The 22,158-nt window shown below is 63.6% G+C and overlaps 1 protein-coding gene across 1 annotated transcript; it reads right to left on the bottom strand.

Moving 5' to 3' along the window:
* Positions 1-1,059: 1,059 nt before the first annotated feature.
* Positions 1,060-16,504, bottom strand: LOC141993717 (FH2 domain-containing protein 1-like). Its single transcript, XM_074963309.1, has 10 exons — positions 16,291-16,504; positions 15,770-15,831; positions 14,648-14,750; positions 14,480-14,565; positions 12,869-12,969; positions 12,695-12,765; positions 11,492-11,599; positions 6,976-7,046; positions 6,528-6,804; positions 1,060-2,172 (listed from the first exon to the last, which is right to left on the bottom strand). The coding sequence occupies exons 3-10, from the start codon at positions 14,666-14,668 to the stop codon at positions 1,498-1,500; spliced, it is 1,410 nt and encodes a 469-aa protein (XP_074819410.1). The 5' UTR covers positions 14,669-14,750; positions 15,770-15,831; positions 16,291-16,504; the 3' UTR covers positions 1,060-1,497.
* Positions 16,505-22,158: the final 5,654 nt, after the last annotated feature.

The following is a 22,158-nucleotide window of genomic DNA, read 5'->3' as shown; positions in this document are numbered from 1 at the left end:
TGTAGTTCCCATTGGTTGTGATTCCCGGCCAATGGGAGCTATGGGGGAAACACTTCGGGCGGGGGCAGCGTGTGGAGCCCCCTGGCTGCTCCTATGCATAGGAGCTGGAGGGGGAACATGCCCGTTTCCAGGAGTTGCACAGAGCAGGGCAAGCCCCCGACCCCACTCCCTGGCTGGGGCTCCAGAGTGGGGTAAGCCCCGGACCCCGCTTCCCAGTGGGATCTCAAGGGTCAGATTAAAACGTCCGGATGCAGCCCCCAGGTCGTAGTTTGCCCACTCCTGCTCTAAGCTCACAGGGGACCATGTGAGCAGCTCCTGTGACTGCTTGGCTAGCCCAGGTCTGACCCACTCTCCCAGCAGCTGGGCTCCAGCGGGGCTTTCTGAGCCCTTGCTGCTCTCTCCTTACCAACTCGTGTGGGTGAGTTGCCATCGCCCCAGGCAGCGGCTCCAGTGGCAGATCACACTCCTGGCTCGGGCCCGTGTCCCAGCTCCTGGCTGCACTGGCCCAACGCCGCTCAGCCACTGGGTCTCTCGAGATTCCGGGTCCCCAGGCCAGAGGGGCGCAGGATGACTGTGTGACCCCGTGTGGCGCCCAAGCCAAAGACCGGCCCCCTTGATCCCTAGAGCGGAGCTGCCAGACAAACATTGAACAGTGGCCAGGGATGGAGAATCCCCCGCAACCCTTGGCAAGTCCTCCCCGTGGTTAATTGCAGCCTGTTACAAGGGTGCCACATCTCGCTGCAGCTTCCTGCCCCGCATGGGTTCCCCCTTCGGCTGCTAGACTGCAGAGCCCATGACACTGCACAACCCGGCCCCTCCGAGTCCCTGCTTTCCAGCCAGTCTCCCCACCCCTGGGCACAACCTGTCTTCTCGGCCCCCAGCCAGTCCCCTGCGTCTGGCCCTGGGATGGTGCATGGTGGGGCTGGGACCATTTAACCCGTGACTCGACCCCTCTGTTCCTGGCCAGCAGCCCAGCCCAGATTCGCCTGACGGAGGGATGGGGGGCACCTCCCTGCTCAGATCATCCATAGCCCTGGGAACCCAGCCGCCGGCGGGCAGGGCCACCCTTGCCACCAGTCCCTGCTCCAGGGCAGATCTCCACCTGCCCTCCTGCCCCCCACTCAGCCCTGCTGCCCCCCGGCCGGAAGGAGGGGCAGGCGCAGGCATGACAATGTTCCTCGTGATTTATTAACAAACAACCCCAGCAACGGGCGCTGACAGGGACAGTTAAAACGGCCGAGCGGCTGGTGGGCCTGAGGGGTGGCCCAAGGCAGGGGCCAGGGCACCCTGAGGGGAGGGTGGGGACCAAAGTCCCCAGGCTGCAAGATGGCTCCAGGCCGTCCCAGGCCCTGACAACGGCATTGGGGGGACAGGCCTGGGGGCATGAGTACAGGCCCCCCAGCAGTCTCCCCATTAAAGCCCCAAGGCAGCCTTGTGCCCCTGGCCAGGAGGGGCGGGGGCTGCAAAGCTAACCCCACACCCAGCACCATGGCCCCCTCAGCTTTGGGAGGACCCGAGCGGCTTCTCGGCCAGGCTGAGGCGCCGGAAGAAGCCAACGAGGGTGGAGACGCCCTTGGGGGAGGCCCTGGGCGAGATGGGGCCAGCCTGCTCCTCAGCCCCCTTGGGGGGCCCCTTCTTATGGGAGAGGCTGGGGAAACGGCGGGAGGGTGTGGTGTCGGGGGAGCAGCCTTTTGGCGAGGCCCCTGAGGATGGGAGATGCTCAGGGAGCCAGGACAGGAGGCCCCCTTTCCTGCCCATGGGGGCGGCAGGGGGCCCTGGTGGGGAGGTGTGGCTGGGGGGAGCAGGCGCTGGGCCCAGGGACTCCTGGGGCTCGGGGGGGGCTGGGAGGGTGGCGAGCGTGTGGCGCCGGCTCAGGCGTCTCTGGCCGGCCTGGCCCGCCCCCCTGGCCAAGGGCCCAGCCATGGCAGCCTGGTCGGGGCACGCCCCGGCCCCAGAGACCAGGCTGGCACAGGGCCCAGTGCTTGGGCGGGGGCCCCGGGGGGTGCAGCTCCGGCGGCACGGCTGGGGCGTGCGCGTGAACAGGACATCGAGCTCCACATCCCGCAGCTCCGGCTCCCGGGCGGAGCACGTGGCGATGGAACGGCGCTTCTCCTGCCGCTGCCGCTCCAGCTGCTGCCGGCGCTGCTCCGCCTGCTCCCGCGCATGGTTCTCCTGCGGGAGACAGGGCTCAGGGACCGGGGGGAGTGCCCAGGCCCCCGGCCGCGCCCCGCAGACCCCACTCCCTCCCCGTGCCGGCATAGAACCCAGGAGTCCTGGCCCCCAGCCCTGCCCAGCAGACCTCACTCCCCCCGTGCCGGCATAGAACCCAGGAGTCCTGGCCCCCAGCCCCCTCCGCCCAGCAGACCCCACTCCCTCCCCGTGCCGGCACAGAACCCAGGAGTCCTGCCCCCCAGCCCCGCAGACCCCACTCCCTCCCCGTGCCAGCATAGAACCCAGGAGTCCTGGCCCCCAGCCCCCCTCCGCCCAGCAGACCCCACTCCCTCCCCGTGCCGGCATAGAACCCAGGAGTCCTGGCCCCCAGCCCCCCTCCGCCCAGCAGACCCCACTCCCTCCCTGTGCTGGCACAGAACCCAGGAGTCCTGGCCCCCAGCCCCGCAGACCCCACTCCCTCCCCGTGCCAGCATAGAACCCAGGAGTCCTGGCCCCCAGCCCCCTCCGCCCAGCAGACCCCACTCCCTCCCCGTGCCAGCATAGAACCCAGGAGTCCTGGCCCCCAGCCCTGCCCAGCAGACCCCACTCCCTCCCCGTGCCGGCATAGAACCCAGGAGTCCTGGCCCCCAGGCCTCCCTCTGCCTACCACAGCCCACTGCCCAAACAGCACCAGGATAGAACCCAGGAGTCCTGGCCGCATGCCCATTCTAATCACTAGACCCCACCCCACCCCACCGGAGGGGTGTTATGAGCATGGTGGGAGGGGGTCGGGGCAGATGTGTGTATGTGGGGGGAGCCCTGGGGGTGGCAGACAGAGGCAGGGGGGTACCTGCACAGTGGTCCAGACACACACCCCGAAGGCATGCAGCACTCGAGGGGTACGGGGGTTTGGGGGACACAGGGGGGTTCAGGGTACCTGCATGGCAGTCTGGAAGCACCCCCTGAAGGTGTGCAGCACTCAGGGGGTATGGGGGTTTGGGGGGCACAGAGAGGTACGGGGGTTCAGGGGTACCTGCACGCAGTCTGGAAGCGCCCCCCGAAGGCGTGCGGCACTCGAGAGGTACGGGGGTTTGGGGGGCACAGGGGGGTTCAGGGTACCTGCACGGCAGTCTGGAAGCGCCGCCCGAAGGCGTGCGGCACTCGAGGGGTACGGGGGTTTGGGGAGCACAGGGGGGTTCAGGGTACCTGCACGCAGTCTGGAAGCGCCCCCCGAAGGCGTGCGGCACTCGAGAGGTACGGGGGTTTGGGGGGCACAGGGGAGCACAGGGGGGTTCAGGGTACCTGCACGGCAGTCTGGAAGCGCCCCCCGAAGGCGTGCGGCACTCGAGGGGTACGGGGGTTTGGGGAGCACAGGGGGGTTCAGGGTACCTGCACGCAGTCTGGAAGCGCCCCCCGAAGGCGTGCGGCACTCGAGGGGTACGGGGGCTTGGGGGGCACAGGGGAGCACAGGGGGGTTCAGGGTACCTGCACGGCAGTCTGGAAGCGCCCCCCGAAGGCGTGCAGCACTCGAGGGGTACGGGGGCTTGGGGGGCACAGGGGAGCACAGGGGGGTTCAGGGTACCTGCACGGCAGTCTGGAAGCGCCCCCCCGAAGGCGTGCGGCACTCGAGGGGTACGGGGGTTTGGGGAGCACAGGGGGGTTCAGGGTACCTGCACGGCAGTCTGGAAGCGCCCCCCGAAGGCGTGCGGCACTCGAGGGGTACAGGGGTTTGGGGGGCACAGGGGAGCACAGGGGGGTTCAGGGTACCTGCACGGCAGTCTGGAAGCGCCCCCCGAAGGCGTGCGGCACTCGAGGGGTACGGGGGTTGGGGGGCACAGGGGAGCACAGGGGGGTTCAGGGTACCTGCACGGCAGTCTGGAAGCGCCCCCCGAAGGCGTGCGGCACTCGAGGGGTACGGGGGTTTGGGGGGCACAGGGGAGCACAGGGGGGTTCAGGGTACCTGCACGGCAGTCTGGAAGCGCCCCCCGAAGGCGTGCGGCACTCGAGGGGTACGGGGGTTTGGGGGGCACAGGGGAGCACAGGGGGGTTCAGGGTACCTGCACGGCAGTCTGGAAGCGCCCCCCGAAGGCGTGCGGCACTCGAGGGGTACGGGGGTTTGGGGAGCACAGGGGGGTTCAGGGTACCTGCACGGCAGTCTGGAAGCGCCCCCCGAAGGCGTGCGGCACTCGAGGGGTACGGGGGTTTGGGGAGCACAGGGGGGTTCAGGGTACCTGCACGCAGTCTGGAAGCGCCCCCCGAAGGCGTGTGGCACTCGAGGGGTACGGGGGTTTGGGGGGCACAGGGGAGCACAGGGGGGTTCAGGGTACCTGCACGGCAGTCTGGAAGCGCCCCCCGAAGGCGTGCAGCACTCGAGGGGTACGGAGGCTTGGGGGGCACAGGGGAGCACAGGGGGGTTCAGGGTACCTGCACGGCAGTCTGGAAGCGCCCCCCGAAGGCGTGCGGCACTCGAGGGGTACAGGGGTTTGGGGAGCACAGGGGAGCACAGGGGGGTTCAGGGTACCTGCACGGCAGTCTGGAAGCGCCCCCCGAAGGCGTGCGGCACTCGAGGGGTACGGGGGTTTGGGGGGCACAGGGGGGTTCAGGGTACCTGCACGCAGTCTGGAAGCGCCCCCCGAAGGCGTGCGGCACTCGAGGGGTACGGGGGTTGGGGGGCACAGGGGAGCACAGGGGGGTTCAGGGTACCTGCACGGCCGTCTGGAAGCGCCCCCCGAAGGCGTGCGGCACTCGAGGGGTACGGGGGTTTGGGGGGCACAGGGGGGTTCAGGGTACCTGCACGGCAGTCTGGAAGCGCCCCCCGAAGGCGTGCGGCACTCGAGGGGTACGGGGGTTTGGGGGGCACAGGGGAGCACAGGGGGGTTCAGGGTACCTGCACGGCAGTCTGGAAGCGCCCCCCGAAGGCGTGCGGCACTCGAGGGGTACGGGGGTTTGGGGAGCACAGGGGGGTTCAGGGTACCTGCACGGCAGTCTGGAAGCGCCCCCCGAAGGCGTGCAGCACTCGAGGGGTACGGGGGCTTGGGGGGCACAGGGGGGTTCAGGGTACCTGCACGGCAGTCTGGAAGCGCCCCCCGAAGGCGTGCGGCACTCGAGGGGTACGGGGGTTTGGGGGGCACAGGGGGGTTCAGGGTACCTGCACGCAGTCTGGAAGCGCCCCCCGAAGGCGTGCGGCACTCGAGGGGTACGGGGGTTGGGGGGCACAGGGGAGCACAGGGGGGTTCAGGGTACCTGCACGGCCGTCTGGAAGCGCCCCCCGAAGGCGTGCGGCACTCGAGGGGTACGGGGGTTTGGGGGGCACAGGGGAGCACAGGGGGGTTCAGGGTACCTGCACGGCAGTCTGGAAGCGCCCCCCGAAGGCGTGCGGCACTCGAGGGGTACGGGGGTTTGGGGGGCACAGGGGAGCACAGGGGGGTTCAGGGTACCTGCACGGCAGTCTGGAAGCGCCCCCCGAAGGCGTGCGGCACTCGAGGGGTACGGGGGTTTGGGGGGCACAGGGGAGCACAGGGGGGTTCAGGGTTCCTGCACGGCAGTCTGGAAGCGCCCCCTGAAGGCGTGCGGCACTCGAGGGGTACGGGGGTTTGGGGAGCACAGGGGGGTTCAGGGTACCTGCACGGCAGTCTGGAAGCGCCCCCCGAAGGCGTGCAGCACTCGAGGGGTACGGGGGCTTGGGGGGCACAGGGGAGCACAGGGGGGTTCAGGGTACCTGCACGGCAGTCTGGAAGCGCCCCCTGAAGGCGTGCGGCACTCGAGGGGTACGGGGGTTTGGGGAGCACAGGGGGGTTCAGGGTACCTGCACGCAGTCTGGAAGCGCCCCCCGAAGGCGTGTGGCACTCGAGGGGTACGGGGGTTTGGGGGGCACAGGGGAGCACAGGGGGGTTCAGGGTACCTGCACGGCAGTCTGGAAGCGCCCCCCGAAGGCGTGCAGCACTCGAGGGGTACGGAGGCTTGGGGGGCACAGGGGAGCACAGGGGGGTTCAGGGTACCTGCACGGCAGTCTGGAAGCGCCCCCCGAAGGCGTGCGGCACTCGAGGGGTATGGGGGTTTGGGGGGCACAGGGGAGCACAGGGGGGTTCAGGGTACCTGCACGGCAGTCTGGAAGCGCCCCCCGAAGGCGTGCGGCACTCGAGGGGTACGGGGGTTTGGGGAGCACAGGGGGGTTCAGGGTACCTGCACGGCAGTCTGGAAGCGCCCCCCGAAGGCGTGCAGCACTCGAGGGGTACGGGGGCTTGGGGGGCACAGGGGAGCACAGGGGGGTTCAGGGTACCTGCACGGCAGTCTGGAAGCGCCCCCCGAAGGCGTGCGGCACTCGAGGGGTACGGGGGTTTGGGGGGCACAGGGGAGCACAGGGGGGTTCAGGGTACCTGCACGGCAGTCTGGAAGCGCCCCCCGAAGGCGTGCAGCACGGCACACACCTCCTGCAGGCAGAACAGCGCCTGGTCCTCGCAGAAGAAGTCGCACAGCGCAGCCGTGGCCTGGCACAGCAGCTCCAGCGCAGCCTGCACTGCGCCCAGCTCCGCCTGCGCCAGCCGCAGGAAGGGCTCCAGCTGCTCCGCGCCCAGCTCCAGCAGGCTGCCGCGGGCCCCCGCCAAGCGCTGACCCAGGCCCTGCAGCTCCGACGCCACCTCCTGCTCCTGGATCCTGCGCACATGGACGGGGGAGGGAACCCGTCAGCTCCATGCTGCCCCTCCACCCCCCCCAGCCCCACACTGGGGAGAGCAGAGACCCTGGCCCGGGGCAGAGTCAGCCCCAGGCACCAAGGGCAGAGGGGCCCACAGGTTACAGCTCTGGGGGCTGGAAGGGGGAGCTCACCGTGATGCCGGCCCCACGTGCTCCAGTTTGCTCGGGAAATCCAGCAGGCTCTTGTCCTTCCGCTCAGCCTCCTGGGACAAGAGACAGAGTGACCCCTGCCCCCCACAGCACAGCCCCCTCAGCACCTCAAACACCTCAGCCCCCCACAGCACATCCACCCCCAGTACCCCACCCACAGCCTCGCTCCCTCACATATCTCAGCCCCCCACCCCACAGCCACTCTCAGTACGCTACCCGTCCCCCACAGCACCCCCCTTCACCCCCCCACAGCCTGCCACAGCCCCGCCCCCTCACATATATCAGCCCCCCCAACCCATCCCCCATAGCACAGACCCCCACTGTATCCCCACAGCACCTAGCGACCCCCCCACCCTAAAGCACCACCCCACAGTTCCTGGATCACAGCGCTTCTCCCACTACTCACTCCACCCCCCCACAGCACCCAGTGCCCTTCCAGTACCTTCTCCCACAGCACACCACTACACAGCACTCTCCACAACACTCCCCTGCCCCCCCACAGCACCCTCCCACCACCCCACATAGCACAGGTCCCCCCCAGCTAAGCCCCCATCCCATAACATACACCCCCATGCCATCCTCCAACACTCGGAATATTTTGTAACATTCCTGTGAAGCCTATGTGTGCCTCAGTTTCTCCTATATGCTGCATTGTTACCCAGTGGGGGCAGGGAAGGACTGTCTGCCCTCAGGTCGGGCGACAAGACGTAGGTGTGGGTGTTGTCTATCTGTCTGGGCCTCAGTCTCCATATCATACACCTGGGGAAATTCTGCACCACTGCACACATTCAGAATTCATGTGCTCTTCAGACCCCCCCGCACCAAGGTCACACGGCAATTACACCTTTCGCCCACCAGGGGCTGCTGTGGCACCAGGACAGCAGGGCTGGGGGCCCTGGCCTCTGTTTGCCAGAGCTGGCAATGGGCGACAGGGGACGGGGTCACTGCGAGATCCCCTGTTCTGCTCACTCCCTCTGGGGCACCTGGCCCTGGCCACTGTCGGCAGACAGGACACTGGGCTAGATGGACCATCGGGCTGACCCCGGGGTGAAAGTTGTCACGGGGTCTCCGGGCGATGCTCTGGAACTGCTCCCTACGAAGCCAGTCAGGACTCTGGGGAAGTCTCCTTTCTGTGAGCAGCCTGTCTGAAGGACACACAGCTCCCCCGGCTTCCACCTTCCTGGGTCTGACCTCAGAGCATTCAGCCTCCTCTGCCCCTCCCTGCGCTTCCCACAGCAAGTCCACCCAGGCGGGGTCCTGGGGGGGTGGGGGGGGCAGAGGGTCCTGCCCCCCAACTCCGCAGTCAGACGTGACTCTCAGCCAGCCAGTAAAACAGAGGGTTTATTAGATGACAGGAACATGATCTAATACAGAGCTTGTAGGTGCAGAGAACAGGACCCCTCAGCTGGGTCCATTTTGTGGGGCAGTGAGCCAGACAACCCCGTCTGCACTTCACTCCTCGTCCCCAGTCACCCTCAAACTGCCTCCGCCTCCAGCTTTGTCCCTTTCCAAGGCCAGGAGGTCACCGGATTCCTTTGTTCTCCAACGCTTTAGCTCTCACCTTGCAGGGGGGAAGGGCCCAGGCCATCAGTGGCCAGGAGACAGAGTGTCGGCCATTTATGTACCCTGGCCCTTTGCTCTGCAACAATCACACCCTCTTATCCCACCCCCTAGAGACTTAAGAAATGCCTAGGGGAAACTGAGGCACCCCCACAGTATTCAGAGGAGACATTAAGAACAGTCCCACTTCGTCACAAAAGTAACTCCAGACACTTACTGGTGCGGGGCTGGCTCCAGCCCCCGGAAGGGGTGGGGCCTCGGGCAGAAAGGGCAGAGCTGGCGGGGTCAGCATCCCCCAGCCAGCCCTTCCAGGCTGCCTGGGCGGCGCCCGGGGCTCCAGTGGCAATTTAAAGGGCCTAGGGGAGCTGCTCCCTTTGCCCCCTGCCCATCGGTGGCCAAGGGGGGGCAAAAGGGGCAGGGACATTAAAGTGCTGCAGGGTCCTTTGCCACGACAGCACTTGCGTACGGCTGGTGTGGGTGTGACATTATGAGTGTAATATAATATCTCATTGAGAGGTGACCGGGCCAGGAAGAGTTAATGAACGCACAGACTGACCTGAGCCAGGGCCGGACTTTAAAGACTGGTTAGGGAGAGATGGAAATGGAGAGCTTTGAAATGCAGCCGGCATTGTTAGAGAGAGAAGGGGAGATGTTTGCTCAGGTCTTGTCATGTCAGCAAACAAGTCTCGTCTACGGCTATAGCTTGGATTTAAAGACCAAAAAAGGAATATTAACATTTAGGAAGACACTTGAGTGGAATAGTGTTATTGTCTACATGTCTCTTTAAAGGTTATGGTAATCTGTATCTGAACTGTTCAATGGATAAATTATCCCGCGCTAATTGCCAGGATGTTTGGGAGAAGGAAAGTTAAGCCTATTGTTTTCTCAGGCCAAAAGGCTGCTGGAAATGTATAAAAACCCTGGGACAGGATCCTTCTTCATCCCAGATCTGCTTTGCGCTTCAAGAGGGGGAAACCTTAAGCCATAAGGATGGAGATCCCCAGTCACTGACTGGAGTCACCCTGAACATGGACGTTGGACTATAACCTCTGGACTATTTCTAAAAGGGCTTTTGGCCACTACAAACTCATCTCCACTCTGTATCTGGACCTCAAGAATTGAATTCAAGTCTGTCTGTATATTGATCTTTTAACCAACACTTTTCTTTTTTAATAAATTTTAGTTTAGTTAATAAGAATTGGCTATAAGCGTGTATTTGGGGTAAGATCTGAGTTATCATTTGACCTGGGTCTGGGGCTTGGTCCTTTGGGGTCAGGAGAACCTTTTCTTTTCTATGATGAAATAAAATTTTCAGAATTTATCATCCTATGTTTGACAGGTGTGTCTGGATGGAGGCCAGAGGCTGGGCACTTTAAGGGAACTGCATTATTTGGACGTCTGAGTAACCAGGGAGGTGATACAGAAGCTGGTTTGGGCTGGCTGGGTAAATCTCAGTAGTGGAATATCCACCAGCGTTTGGGGTTTCTCTGCCCCGGTCTATTTGCAGTTCACCCTGATTGAGTGACCTCAGCTGGCTCCCACGGGCAGCACCATCACAGCGGGTTCTTACCCGTACACCGTACCGGCCCACTTTCACCCCCGGTCTGACCCCTTATGGCCAGTCTTACGTTTTTACGTACCAGAGGGCAGCGGGCTCATGGGCTGGGGAGGGGGCAGAGGCTGCGTTCCTCCCAGTGCCCTGCCCGTGCGGTGAGGAGACACGGGATATGGGGGGATCACACAGACTGGGGTTCAGAAGGGCTAGTGGGGGGACAGATGGGTGGGGACACAGAGCCAGGGGCTGGGGGGAGGGGGTGCAGGGATCCACGTAGAAAGGGGCAGATGTGCCTGACTGACTGGGAGAAGCTAGGGGTCGGGCAGTGTCTGCATGGGGGAGGCTCCTTAACTCCCTAACAATTCCTCCCGCCCAAAAAGTCTGTTCCATACTTCTCCCATTGACACCCATCAACCCTCCAGGTACACACCCAGACTCCTTACCAGCAATTACTTCCCTCTCCCTCGGCTCCTCCGCTACCCCAACTCCCCCGAGCCTTTGGGCTGCTTCCGAGGGGGGCAAGAAATCCGGTTCTGTATCGTAGTTTAATTGAATTCTTACTCAGCATTCTGTATTAACATGCCTAGTACGGAATCTATTTGTCAAAAACATTTCCTGAATCGTTTCCATTGGCTGTATTGTCACAAACACACCTGCTGGCAGGTCTTTTGAAATAAATTACCAAAATCATTGAAAGTGGCGCAATGATACTGTGGTATTTTGACAAATGAAACATGCAGGATTGTTTATTTTTGGTGCAGAATTTCCCCAGGAGTGGTACCATGACCTAGACGTCCCCACCGCTCTGCAGGGAGCAGGAGAAGAAAGGGCTGGGGTGAGTGCGGGAAGCAGTCTGGGCTCACCTGGCAGTCTGTGAAGGGGGTCAGACAGACACACAGAGCTCGAACAATGGTGTTCACTGCAGCCTGGCTGGGCACTGGCTCACCAACCATCAGTGCCGCGGTTCCCTAAGGGCTCCAGGTGACTGGTAACCTGGCTGTGCCAGCACCGTGGGAGCGTGACTGCCAATGCTGGGCGAGGGGCACGGCTCCCCCAAGGCCTGTCTCTGGGACTCACTGGGCAGAGCTCACAGGGGGCGGCAGGCCCGGAGGTCCAGTCTCAGTAGGCAATGGGGGCACAAGGCTCAGCCTGGAGGAACCGTGAGCCCCCCAGGGGGTCTGGCACACTGATGGGGTCCCCCCCAGAGACTGCTCCAAAACTGGGGCATAGCCCCGATCCTGTGGATCCGTGACAGCCTCAAGTCCCACCACCAGCTGCACTCTCCACATGCACATATCATCCCCCCAACACAGCCTCCCTCCTGAGCCCCTGTTCCCCTCCTCACAGCCCTGACTCTGGGGGTGAGCCCCCTTCCCCACTCACCATGGCCACGAAGTGCAGCAGGTCCATGCCTGGCTTGTTGGCCTTGGTGTCTGCCAGCCTGAGCAGAGATGCCATCCGGAAGCCTGCGGCATGGCCAGCGTAGCCACCCTGATGAGGAAAGTGCATGCCATGGAAACAGGTACCTCCAGCAGCCTCCCTCCCTCTAACCACTAGTCCCCACTCTCCTCCCAGAGCTGGGAGAGAACCCAGGCATCCTGGCTCCTTGCCCACCCCTGCTTTAACCGCAAGACCCCACTCCCCTCCCAGAGCCGGGGAGAGAACCCAGGCATCCTGGCTCCCCCCACCCCCGATCTAATCGCTAGTCCCTACTTCCTTCCCCTCTCCCATCTTCACTTGTACTAGGGAGGCGCCAGAGATGCGTGGGGAGTGGGGCTGGAGTGGCTGTGAGAGAGGGATCAGCTGTGGGGGGGTGTCAGGAGACACTGGCCAGGATGCACCCCGTGACCAAGTTTTGAACGAATACACTGTGTGCCTCGCTTTCCCCATGTGCTGCATGGTTAGCTGGGTAGGGGGTGGGGCGTTTGCTCTTTGCAGAGACCCAGGTCTGACAGCGCCTGTCCTGCCTGGGGCCTGGGCCCCTGGGGAGCCCCACAAGACAACGGCCCCTCCAACTGCCCGGACATTTGGCACCTAGCAACTAACGTCCAGGGATGGGCCCCGCTCGGCAGGGAGCCAGCCCCTGCGACCAGCCGGAGAGAGGGGTTGGGAAGTGGGGGGTTGCCAGAAGCAGGAGACGCTCCTGGATGGGGATTACAGAGGGGCCGGGGGGCTCTGGGCTCTGATCCGACCCGGCTGGCCCAGGCTCTAACTCTCTGCGCTGGGTCCAGACCCCCAGGCACCCCCCTGCTGTTACCCGCTGGCTGAGTCACTGCAGAGTCAGGCAGGGGGGTGCCTGGCTCCCTTGGGGCACAAGTCTCCGGCCAGGGTCCCACCCAGGGGGACTCGCCAAGGGAGCTCCCTGGGTGAGGTGGGGGCTGGGGGCTCCGGGAGTTGGTCCCAGGAGGGGGGGAGCCGAGGGGCTGACCACGGCGAGTGTGACCCGGAGGGGGATGATGCCCTGTAGGGGGCCTGCTAGGGGCTGTCCCGGAGCCCGGTGAGGACACCAGTGGATCCGCGATACCCCCCCTTGGCCCCTCAGACCAAGCCAAGGCCCCTCGCCACGGCCCCAGAGCTGGCGCTCACCGTGTTCATATAGTTGCCGGCTCTCAGGACAAGGCGGAGGACGACGTGCAGCTCCTCGCACCCCAGCAGCTCTGCGGAGAGGGGACGGGGGAGGTGAGCAGGGGGGCTCTGCTCCAGGGGCCCAGCCCCTCCCCCACCCTCCAAAAACAGTGCCCCGGCCAGCCCCACACGCACCTTGAGCTGCCTCGGTCAGGATCCGGATGGAGCACTCGAGCGAGTTGAGCTGGGGGAAAAACTCCTCCTTCAGGACGAGCAGCTCCAGGCGCCGGTCGTAGCTGGGGGGAAGCAGAGAGAGGAGAGCGGGGAGGCCAGGCTGCGGAGATGCTCGGGCAGCGAGGCCCAGGCTGAGCTCTGGGATCCCAGCAACTGGGGCTCCCCGAGACCCTTGTCCACGTGCAGCGACCCCCACTTCAAACCAGGGCCTGGTCCCAGCCACGCAGCATCTGCCCCAAAGCGCCCTGCTCCAGCAAAGCCTTGCCCACAAGAGGGACTGTGCCAGGCCAGACACACCCCTGGACCTGCCTGGCTAGGGGGCCGAGCCAGGCCCCAGGAACGCAGAGCCCACCCCGTCCGCGGCCGTGCAGCCGAGCTAGGCCCCAGGAACGCAGAGCCTGCCACGTGGCCGAACCAGGCCCCAGGAACACAGAGCTGTCCCAGGTGCCCAGGCTGGCTGAGGGTCGTGCCCACCTTTACCCAGAAAGCTCTGGGGCCAGGGACCCAGGGGAGCTGGGAATGGCATGCCCTGGATGGAGGGGTGTGATGAAGTGGGATGTTCTAAAATGTTTTCTCTGATTACTGTGTGGGTGCCTCAGTTTCTCCTAGGCATTTCCTAGTATCAAGGTGGTGGGATCAGGGGGTGCGATTGTTGCAGAGCCCTAGGGGGCCAGTGTGATGGTGTCTGCACAGAGAATGGCTGACACCCTGTTTCCTGGCCACCAATGGTCTGGTGCCAACTGAAGGGGTTGGAGAACAAAGGGATCAGGTGGCCTCCTGGCCCAGGAAAGAGACAAAGGCCAGAGGAGGGGCTGGAGAGTTTCAGCTTGGAGCTGGCTGGGGAAAAGGAGGCGGGGCCTGGGCTCCCCACCCTGCAAGATGGACCCGACCGAGGGGTCCTGTTCTCTGCACCTACAAGCTTTGTGTTAGACCATGTTCCTGTCGTCTAATAAACCCTCTGTTTTACTGGCTGGCTGAGAGTCACGTCTGACTGTGAAGTTGGGGGGCAGGACCCTCTGGCCCTCCCAGGACCCCGCCTGGGTGGACTCGCTGTGGGAAGCGCACGGAGGGGCAGAGGATGCTGAACGCTCCGAGGTCAGACCCAGGAAGGTGGAAGCCGTGTGAGCTTCTTGCCCTGCAGACAGGCTGCTCCCAGAGAAGAGACTCTCCCAGAGTCCTGCCTGGCTTCATAGGGAGCAGTTCCAGAGCATCGCCCAGGGACTCCGTGACAAGGGATCAGCCTGCAGCCTACGTAAGCTATGTGGAGGTAGAGCCATCACTCCAACCTTGCCCCCCACATGAGGGGGTCTATGGTGCAGCCCCACTGCCCCACAGAATCCCTGTCAGTGCTCAGCCCCCCCGCCACAGCACCCCATGCTGGGGGAGACCCCTCCACAGCCAGCGCCCCACCCCCACAGCACTCCTGCCCCCCAGAGCGCCCCCTCCCACTGGGAAACCCCCACAGTCAGCGCCCCGCCCCCACAGTGCCCCCCAGCACCCCATCCTAGGATCCCCCCACAGCCACCACCCTGCCCCCCACAGCACTCCCTGATGGGTGCCCAGAGCTCTCACCTGGGAACCCCCACAAGCAACAGCGAGAAGGTCTCGGCGTCCGAGAGCTGGCTCCAGGGGCCCTGGAACGCCCTCAGTTTTCTGACCTGCTGGGACAGAGCCGGGGAGCGGGTTAGCCCGGGGAGCCCCCGCAGGGGCTGGGCTGGCTGCTCCCTCCTGCCCCCTCACCTCTTCTGCGTCGGGCAGCATCTTGCACAGCTCCAGCAGCTTCTCAGCCCCGTACAGGGCACCGGCGCCGGCCTGGAGATCAGCCACGATCTGCTGCACAGGCCTGGGGGCGAAAGAGATGTCAGCTCAGCCCAGAGACCAGCCCCCAAGCAGCCCCAGACCCCCACACCTCAATCCCTGCCCCCTCAAGAGCCTCCCATCCCCACCCTCCGAGACCAGCCGCACCCTCCCTCCATCCCTGCCCCCGACATGAGGGGGTCTATGGTGCAGCTTGGGGCTCCCCTCCTGTCACAGAGTCCCCGGGCGATGCTCTGGAACTGCTCGCTATGAAGCCAGTCAGGACTCTGGGGAAGCCTCCTCTCTGTGAGCAGCCTGTCTGCAGGACACTCAGCTCACCCGGCTTCCCCCTTCCTGGGTCTGACCTCGGAGCATTCAGGCTCCTCTGCCCCTCCGTGCGCTTCCCACAGCCAGTCCGCTCAGGCAGGGTCCTGGGGAAGCCAGAGGGTCCTGCACCCCAACTTCGCAGTCAGACGTGACTCTCAGCCAGCCAGGAAAACAGAGGTTTATTAAACGACAGGGACATGGTCTAAACCAGAGCTTGCAGATGCAGAGACCAGGACCCCTCAGCTGGGTCCATTTTGGGGGGCAGTGAGCCAGACAACCACGTCTGCACTTCACTCCATGTCCCCAGCCAGCCCCAAACTGAAACTCCCTCCAGCCCCTCCTCCTCTGGGCTCTGTCCCTTTCCCGGGCCAGGAGGTCACCGGATTCCTTTGTTCTCCAACCCTTTAGCTCTCACCTTGCAGGGGGGGAAGGGCCCCGGCCATCAGTTGCCAGGAAACAGGGTGTTGGCCATTCTCTCTGTCCAGACCCCTGCACACCCCTGCCCTCTAGGGCTCTGCGATGATCATACACCCTTATCCCACCAACTAGATACTTAATAACTGCCTAGGGGAAACTGAGGCACCCCCACACTATTCAGAGGAAACATTACAAACATTCCCGCTTCATCACACCTCCCGCTGCCAGCTGCTCCCCAACCCTGACCCTGCGCCCCTCCGCTGTCCTGAAACGGGTCACTGTGGTGCTAGGCAGCTCACCCCCACCCCCACCCGTTCTTACCTCTTAAACTGCTTCAAAAATATCTCCAGATTCAGGATCTTCTTTGAGTCCAGGAGAGAGACCTGGGGAGACGGGTGGGGGGAAGGGGCGGGGGAGGGGGAAGGGATGGGTTGAGCATGGGGAGAAGAGAAGGGGCAGGGAAGGAGGGCAGAGACCTGCAGGCACACAGGGACATGCAGCCCCCGGGGCTGGGGGCAGTTCAGCCTGGCACAGCAGGCTGAGTGCCTTGGGGTCGGGGGCAGTCTCTGGTCCTACTGAGCCCATCCCAACCCCTCCAGTGGCTTGAGCCTGCGGGAGAGGTGGGAGTCAGCCCCAGGCAGAGTGCAGCATGCAACTGCCCCTTGCTCATCCCCCACTTAGGGGGCCCACTGCCACCACCCAAGGGGCCCGCAGGACAAAAGCAGGGGCCAGCCCATCAAGGGCTTGTCCTGGGCTGAGGATGCAGGAGGGAGCCCCAGGGGAGACGTCCTGCTGGGAGGGACCCACATGTCCCCCGGTGCCAGCCGCTGACCCAGCCTCACCTGGCCCTGGGGCCGGCCCAGCAGTGAGGGTCCCCGGGGGCCCCAGCCCGGCTGCTCCCCAAAGAGCTTCTCCAGGTGCTCCACGTCCAGGGGGGCGCGGTCATGCCGGCTGCTGGCCGTCCACACGCTGCGGTGCCCGCGCACCCGCTCCGCCGGGATCGCTGTCCAGTGGACGCTGCGCAGCTTGCTACGGCGCGGGGTGGGCACCAGTGCATCCCCTAAGGGCGGGGGCGGGGGCACTGGCGGGGCAGGGGCCCCGGGCAGGGGGAACAAGGCAGAGTCCTTTGAGGAGGGGCTCCTTAGGGTCACCGTGGCTCCCAAGGGGAGCTGCTGGGATTGGCCCATGGGGAGGCGCTGAGCCAGGTCACCCCTTGCTGCCAGCACCAGCCACTGCCGGGAGAAAAGGGGTTAATGCACCATTGGGGGATCCCCCCAGCCGCACCTGGGGCGCCCAGCGGCCCTGGACTCTGCAGGGGAAGGGAGCCCAGCTCAGAGCCTGGGGGAGCCCCAAGGAGACACCCCAGCTGGGCCAGGCACCTGCCTCCGATGGAGAAAGGCCACAGAGACCCCAGGGCTCCCCCCGACCAGGGCCCAGGGGCGCCCCGGGACACAGCGCAGCTCTGCGGGGAAGGTCCCAGAACTTTACCGCTTCTCCTCACCCAGGCTCAGCTGGGCAGGGGCCCCCAGCCCGGCCCCGCAGGTCCCCCCAACCCCAGCCCCGGCTCCCCGAGCCCGGCAGGTCCCCCCAGCCCGGCCGGACTCCCGAGCCCAGCCCCGGCTCCCCCCCGCCCGGCCGCAGGTCCCCCAGCCCAGCCCCGGCTCCCCCAGCCCGGCAGGACCCCTGAGCCCGCCCCGGCCCCGACCCCAGCCCCCCAGGACCGCCCAGCCCCGCTCTCACCCGGCTCCGCCGGCATGGGGGGCGCTGGCCGGGAGGGACTATCCCTGCTGGAGGCCGGGCGGGGCTGGGGGCGGTGCCGGGGGGGCGGGGCTATTCCCCCGACCAGCCCCACCGGCCCGGGACTCTCCAGGGTGGGTCCCTGTTGGAAAGGGGGAGCTTTGCTCACGGGAGGTGGCTGGCAGCCAGGACGCCTGGGTTCTCGCCCCGGCTCCGGGAGGGGCGGGGCGTGGGAGCCAGGACGCCTGGGCTCTAACCTGCCCGTCAGAGGGGAGCAGGAGCCGGTGTTGGAGCAGGGGTGCTGGCTACATGCCCCCTTTGCCCCAGCTGGTGGGGGCATTCAGTGTCCCCCCATACAGCTCGGGGGGCAGCAGGCAGAGCTGCCTGTTTGGCTGCCCAAGGGGGCAGGATACCTCCGGGTCTCCCAGCCCAGTACAGCCATTGCTCCTGCTCAGGGGCGCCTCTCCGGGCCGCTGGTCCAGTAGCCCTGCCTGGGGCTCATTCCGCCCATCCCAGACCTCGGCCCTGGCTCTCCCCAGGCCTTGGCCGATGTGGGCAGGCCCCACACGCTCTGCCCCCCCCCCCCCCCCCCCGTTCCCCAGGGGCTGTCCTGCTCCCAGCCCTGGGGACTTTTCTTCGTGCCTGTTCCCTCTGGCGGACCCTGCACCTGGGGTCAGCGGCACCTTTCAAATAACAGTGGAGACACGGTCAGGTTGTGCCTCACCAGGATGGGGGCAGGGGCCAGGTCACGCAGGGAAAGGGGCAGGGGCTGCACCAGGAGGGGGGCAGGGGCCAGGCCAGGCCGGGAGGGGGGCAGGGGCCAGGTCACGCAGGGAAAGGGGCAGGGGCTTGTGACAAAGTGGGACTGTTCTTAATGTTTCCTCTGAATAGTGTGGGGGTGCCTCAGTTTCCCCTATGCTGTTCTTAAGTATCTAGGGGGTGGGGTAAGGGTGTATGATCATTGCAGAGCCCTAGAGGGCAGGCGTGTGCAGGGGTCTGGACACAGAGAATGGCCAACACCCTGTTTCCTGGCAACTGATGGCCTGGGCCCTTCCCCCCTGCAAGGTGAGAGCTAAAGGGTTGGAGAACAGAGGAATCCGGTGACCTCCTGGCCCGGGAAAGAGACAAAGCCCAGAGGAGGAGGGGCTGGAGAGAGTTTCAGTATGGGGCTGGCTGGGACATGGAGTGAAGGGCAGACGGGGTTGTCTGGCTCACTGCCCCCCAAAATGGACCCAGCTGAGGGGCCCTGTTCTTTGCACCTACAAGCTCTGTGTTAGACCATGTTCCTGTCGTCTAATAAACCTCCATTTTCCTGGCTGGCTGAGAGTCACGTCTGACTGCGGAGTTGGGGTGCAGGACCCTCTGGCTTCCCCAGGAGCCTGCCTGGGCGGACTCGCTGTGGGAAGTGCACGGAGGGGCAGAGGATGCTGAATGCTCCGAGGTCAGACCCAGGAAGGTGGAAGCTGTGTGAGCTGTGTGTCCTGCAGACAGTCTGCTCACAGAAAGGAGACTTCTCCAGAGTCCTGCCTGGCTTCGTAGGGAGCAGTTCCAGAGCATCGCCCGGGGACCCCATGACAGGGCTGCACGGGGAAGGGGGCAGGGGCCAGGCCACGCCAGGAGGGGAGCAGGGGCCAGGCCTCACCAGGATGGGGACAGGGGCCAGGTCACGCAGGGAAAGGGGCAGGGGCTGCACTGGGAAGGGGGCAGGGGCCAGGCCAGCTGGGAGGGGGGCAGGGGCCAGGTCACGCAGGGAAAGGGGCAGGGGCTGCACTGGGAAGGAGGCAGGGGCCATGCCAGGCCAGGAGGGGGGCAGGGACTGCACCGGAAGTCAGGCAAGGGTCAGGCTGCACCAGGAGGAGCTCTGGGGTCACATCACAGCAGGAGGGGTGCCATGGGCAAGCCATTGGCTGGGCTACGCTCTTGGGCCCCTTCACACAAACCCAAAGGGCGATGCTAACCCCAGGTTGTGCCTGTTCTGAGCCCTGGCTCACTGTGGGTCTGTCAGTACCAGCCCATGCTGCCCCGGGTGTTTCTGCTGAACCTCGGCCCCAGGCAGCGCCCACAAAGGGCCAGGGCTCCCTGGTGACTGGCGCCCGCCCTGGGGCAGCTGGAGCTCCAGGTGTCAGCCCCACAGCTAGGCCTTCTCCCTCCCTGGGGGCAAGGCACCAGGCTCCTGCCGCGGAGTCCTGCTGGGGGGTGTGATGCCAAAGGGAAGGAACCTGCTAATGGCTCCTCCCTCACCCCATGGCTGGACCCTGAAGCCAGACACTTCCAGCCTGGAAACAAAGGGACACGTAGTGCACCAGGGAGGGGAATTAGCCACTGGGGCAGTTTCTCAGGGTCATGCCGGATTCTCCATCCCTGCCAGGTTCGTGTAACTCAGGCGTCAGACTAGAAGCCAGTCATGTTAGCCCCTTCTGGCCTTGGGCACATGGAAGGTGCGGGGGCGGAGGGGAGGGGCTCCCTCTGGCTCTGATTCTGCTGTGGCAGCCTAGGTGTGTCCCGGAATAGCTGCGAGCGCCCAGGGAGCAGAGAAACCCTTCCCTGCACCCCAAGGGTAAGCAATGCTGCCTGAGTGCGCACAGAGGCTCGACAGGTACAGGTGGGGGAGGGGGGAAGGGCACGGCCCCAGTCGTCTCACCAGCATGTTCACTCTGAGCCCTAAGGACAACGACATGTAATCAGTTAACTGTTTCCCCACTGGTCATTTTAGCAGAAGCCTCCAGTTAGGGCACTGAACCTGTGATGCTCAACCACTTCCCCAGCAGCCCTGCTCTGTGTCAGGGAAGCAGAGATTGGCTGCATCGGGGAAACCCAAGGAAGGGGACCCAGTGGAGCTGAATCTCAGAAGGGGGTGGGGGTGGGGGCTGCGCTAATCAGGCAGGGAGGGAAAGGGGCTGGGCCATTGGGGTGGGGGTGGGGGCTGGGTCATAGATTCAAAGGCCAGAAGGGACCATTGTGACCAACCAGGCTGAACCAGAGACCTGCCCCCAAGTGACTCTAGAGCAGAGCTGTTAGACAAACAACCTGTCCTGATCTAACCACTGTCGGGGTGGAGAATCCCCCCTCTGCCCGCTCCCAGTCTGATACACATCCGGGTTAGTCCCCTCTGAATTTGTCTAGCTTCAGCTCCCAGCCACGGGGTCGTGTCAGACCTTTCCCTGCTAGCCTGAAGAGCCCAATGTTAAATATCGGTTCCCCATGTCAGTACTTGGACTGTGATCACGTCACCCCGCAACCTTCCTCTGGTAAATTAACTACATTGAGCTCCTTGAGTCTGTCACTCTAAGGCAGGGTTTCTAACCCTTTACTCATTCTAGTGGCTCTTCTCTCATCCCTCTCCAGTTTATCAACTTCCTTCTTGAATTGTGGGATCCCGAACTGGACACAGGATTCCAGCAGTGCCATATACAGAGGGGAAATCACCTCTCTACTGCGATTCCCCTGTTCCTGTGTGCCAGGATGACATCTGCTCGTTTGGCCACAGCATCACACCAGGAGCTCATGCTCAGCTGATTATCCCCCCTCCCCCTCAACCTCCTTCAGTCGCTGCTTTTTAGGATAGATTCCCCCAGGCAATTCAGATCACTGTGGGAGTGGCCTGGCCTCTTTGTTATTTACCAAGCCCCCAATTTTTGCATGAACTACAAACTTTATGGGTGATGCGTTTATGTTTTGTCAGGTAACTGATGAAATATTGAATAGCGCAGGGCCAAGAACCGCTCCCTGCCGGACCCCACTGGGAACAGCCCCCTTGATGATCCCCACACACGTTCTGAGAGTTGGTGGTCAGCCAGTTTTAAACCCATTCTCCGGCTGTGTACGATGTTAACTTCACAGAGACAAGGCAGGGGAAATAAAAATCTTCTCTTGGACCAACTTCTGTTGGTGACAGACAAGCCTTGAGCTACTCAGAGATGTGACCTCGCCCCTGCTGCCTAATACCCTGGCATGGCCACAGTGCCAGCACTGCTGCATTCAGCTCTGTTAATCTGATGGCACAGGAGTGTTTTACATCAAAAGGTCACCTTCCGGAAGTCTGAGTACGTCTGCCCCAGGGGTCCTGTCCAGGTGGACCCGCGACTGGGAAGTGCACGGTGAGAACAGGGGGCTGAATGCTCCGAGGTCAGACCAGAAAAGCTGTAGCCGAGGAGGCTCCTTGCCCTGGACAGCCCCGAGGGGAGTCAAGCCACCCCAGAGTCCTAGAAGATCAGGGTTGGAAGGGACCTCAGGAGGTCATCTAGTCCCACCCCCTGCTCAAAGCAGGACCAATCCCCAACTAAATCATCCCAGTCAGGGCTTTGTCAAGCCTGACCTTAAAAATATCTAAGGAAGGAGATTCCACCACCTCCCTAGGTAACCCATTCCAGTGCTTCACCACCCTCCTAGTGAAATAGTGTTTCCTAATATCCAACCTAAACCTCCCCCACTGCAACTTGAGACCATTAGTCCTCGTTCTGTCTTCTGCCACCACTGAGAACAGCTGAGCTCCATCCTCTTCGGAACCCCCTGTGACGTTATTGACATAATCTGGGACCGTGTAGATCATTGTTGCAACCAAGGTCCCGTAGTGGCACCAAATCTTGTATAAAGGGAGTCAAAGAAGGCGTCTAAGACAATGTGATGGTTTGCTGGTTAGGATTATGCTGTCTATATGCATGTATCATTTCTGTACTTAAAGATATAGGTATTGGCTCTGTATTGTCTGTATTTCAAACTTGTGCTATGCTTCTGGGTGACACCCCAGACAAGTTGGTGTCAGCTCTGGCCAGCCTGCTGGATGGGCCATTAAGGACCATCAGCGATACAATTGCAGGGACTTGCCCATGTGACTCCAAACTCCATTTTGCTGTAATTTCCCACAGTAAGAACAAAGAAGGGTTCGTACACCCGGAAAAGACTATAAAAGCTGATGCCTCATCTCCATCTGGTCTTCAATCCTGCTTCTTGCCTCTGGAGGGACTTTGCTACAA

This window comes from Natator depressus, chromosome 1, assembly GCF_965152275.1.
Source record: "Natator depressus isolate rNatDep1 chromosome 1, rNatDep2.hap1, whole genome shotgun sequence".
Classification (NCBI taxonomy): domain Eukaryota; kingdom Metazoa; phylum Chordata; order Testudines; family Cheloniidae; genus Natator; species Natator depressus.
The sequence above is the reverse complement of the archived record's forward strand: the minus strand, read 5'-3'. Positions and strand labels throughout refer to the sequence as shown.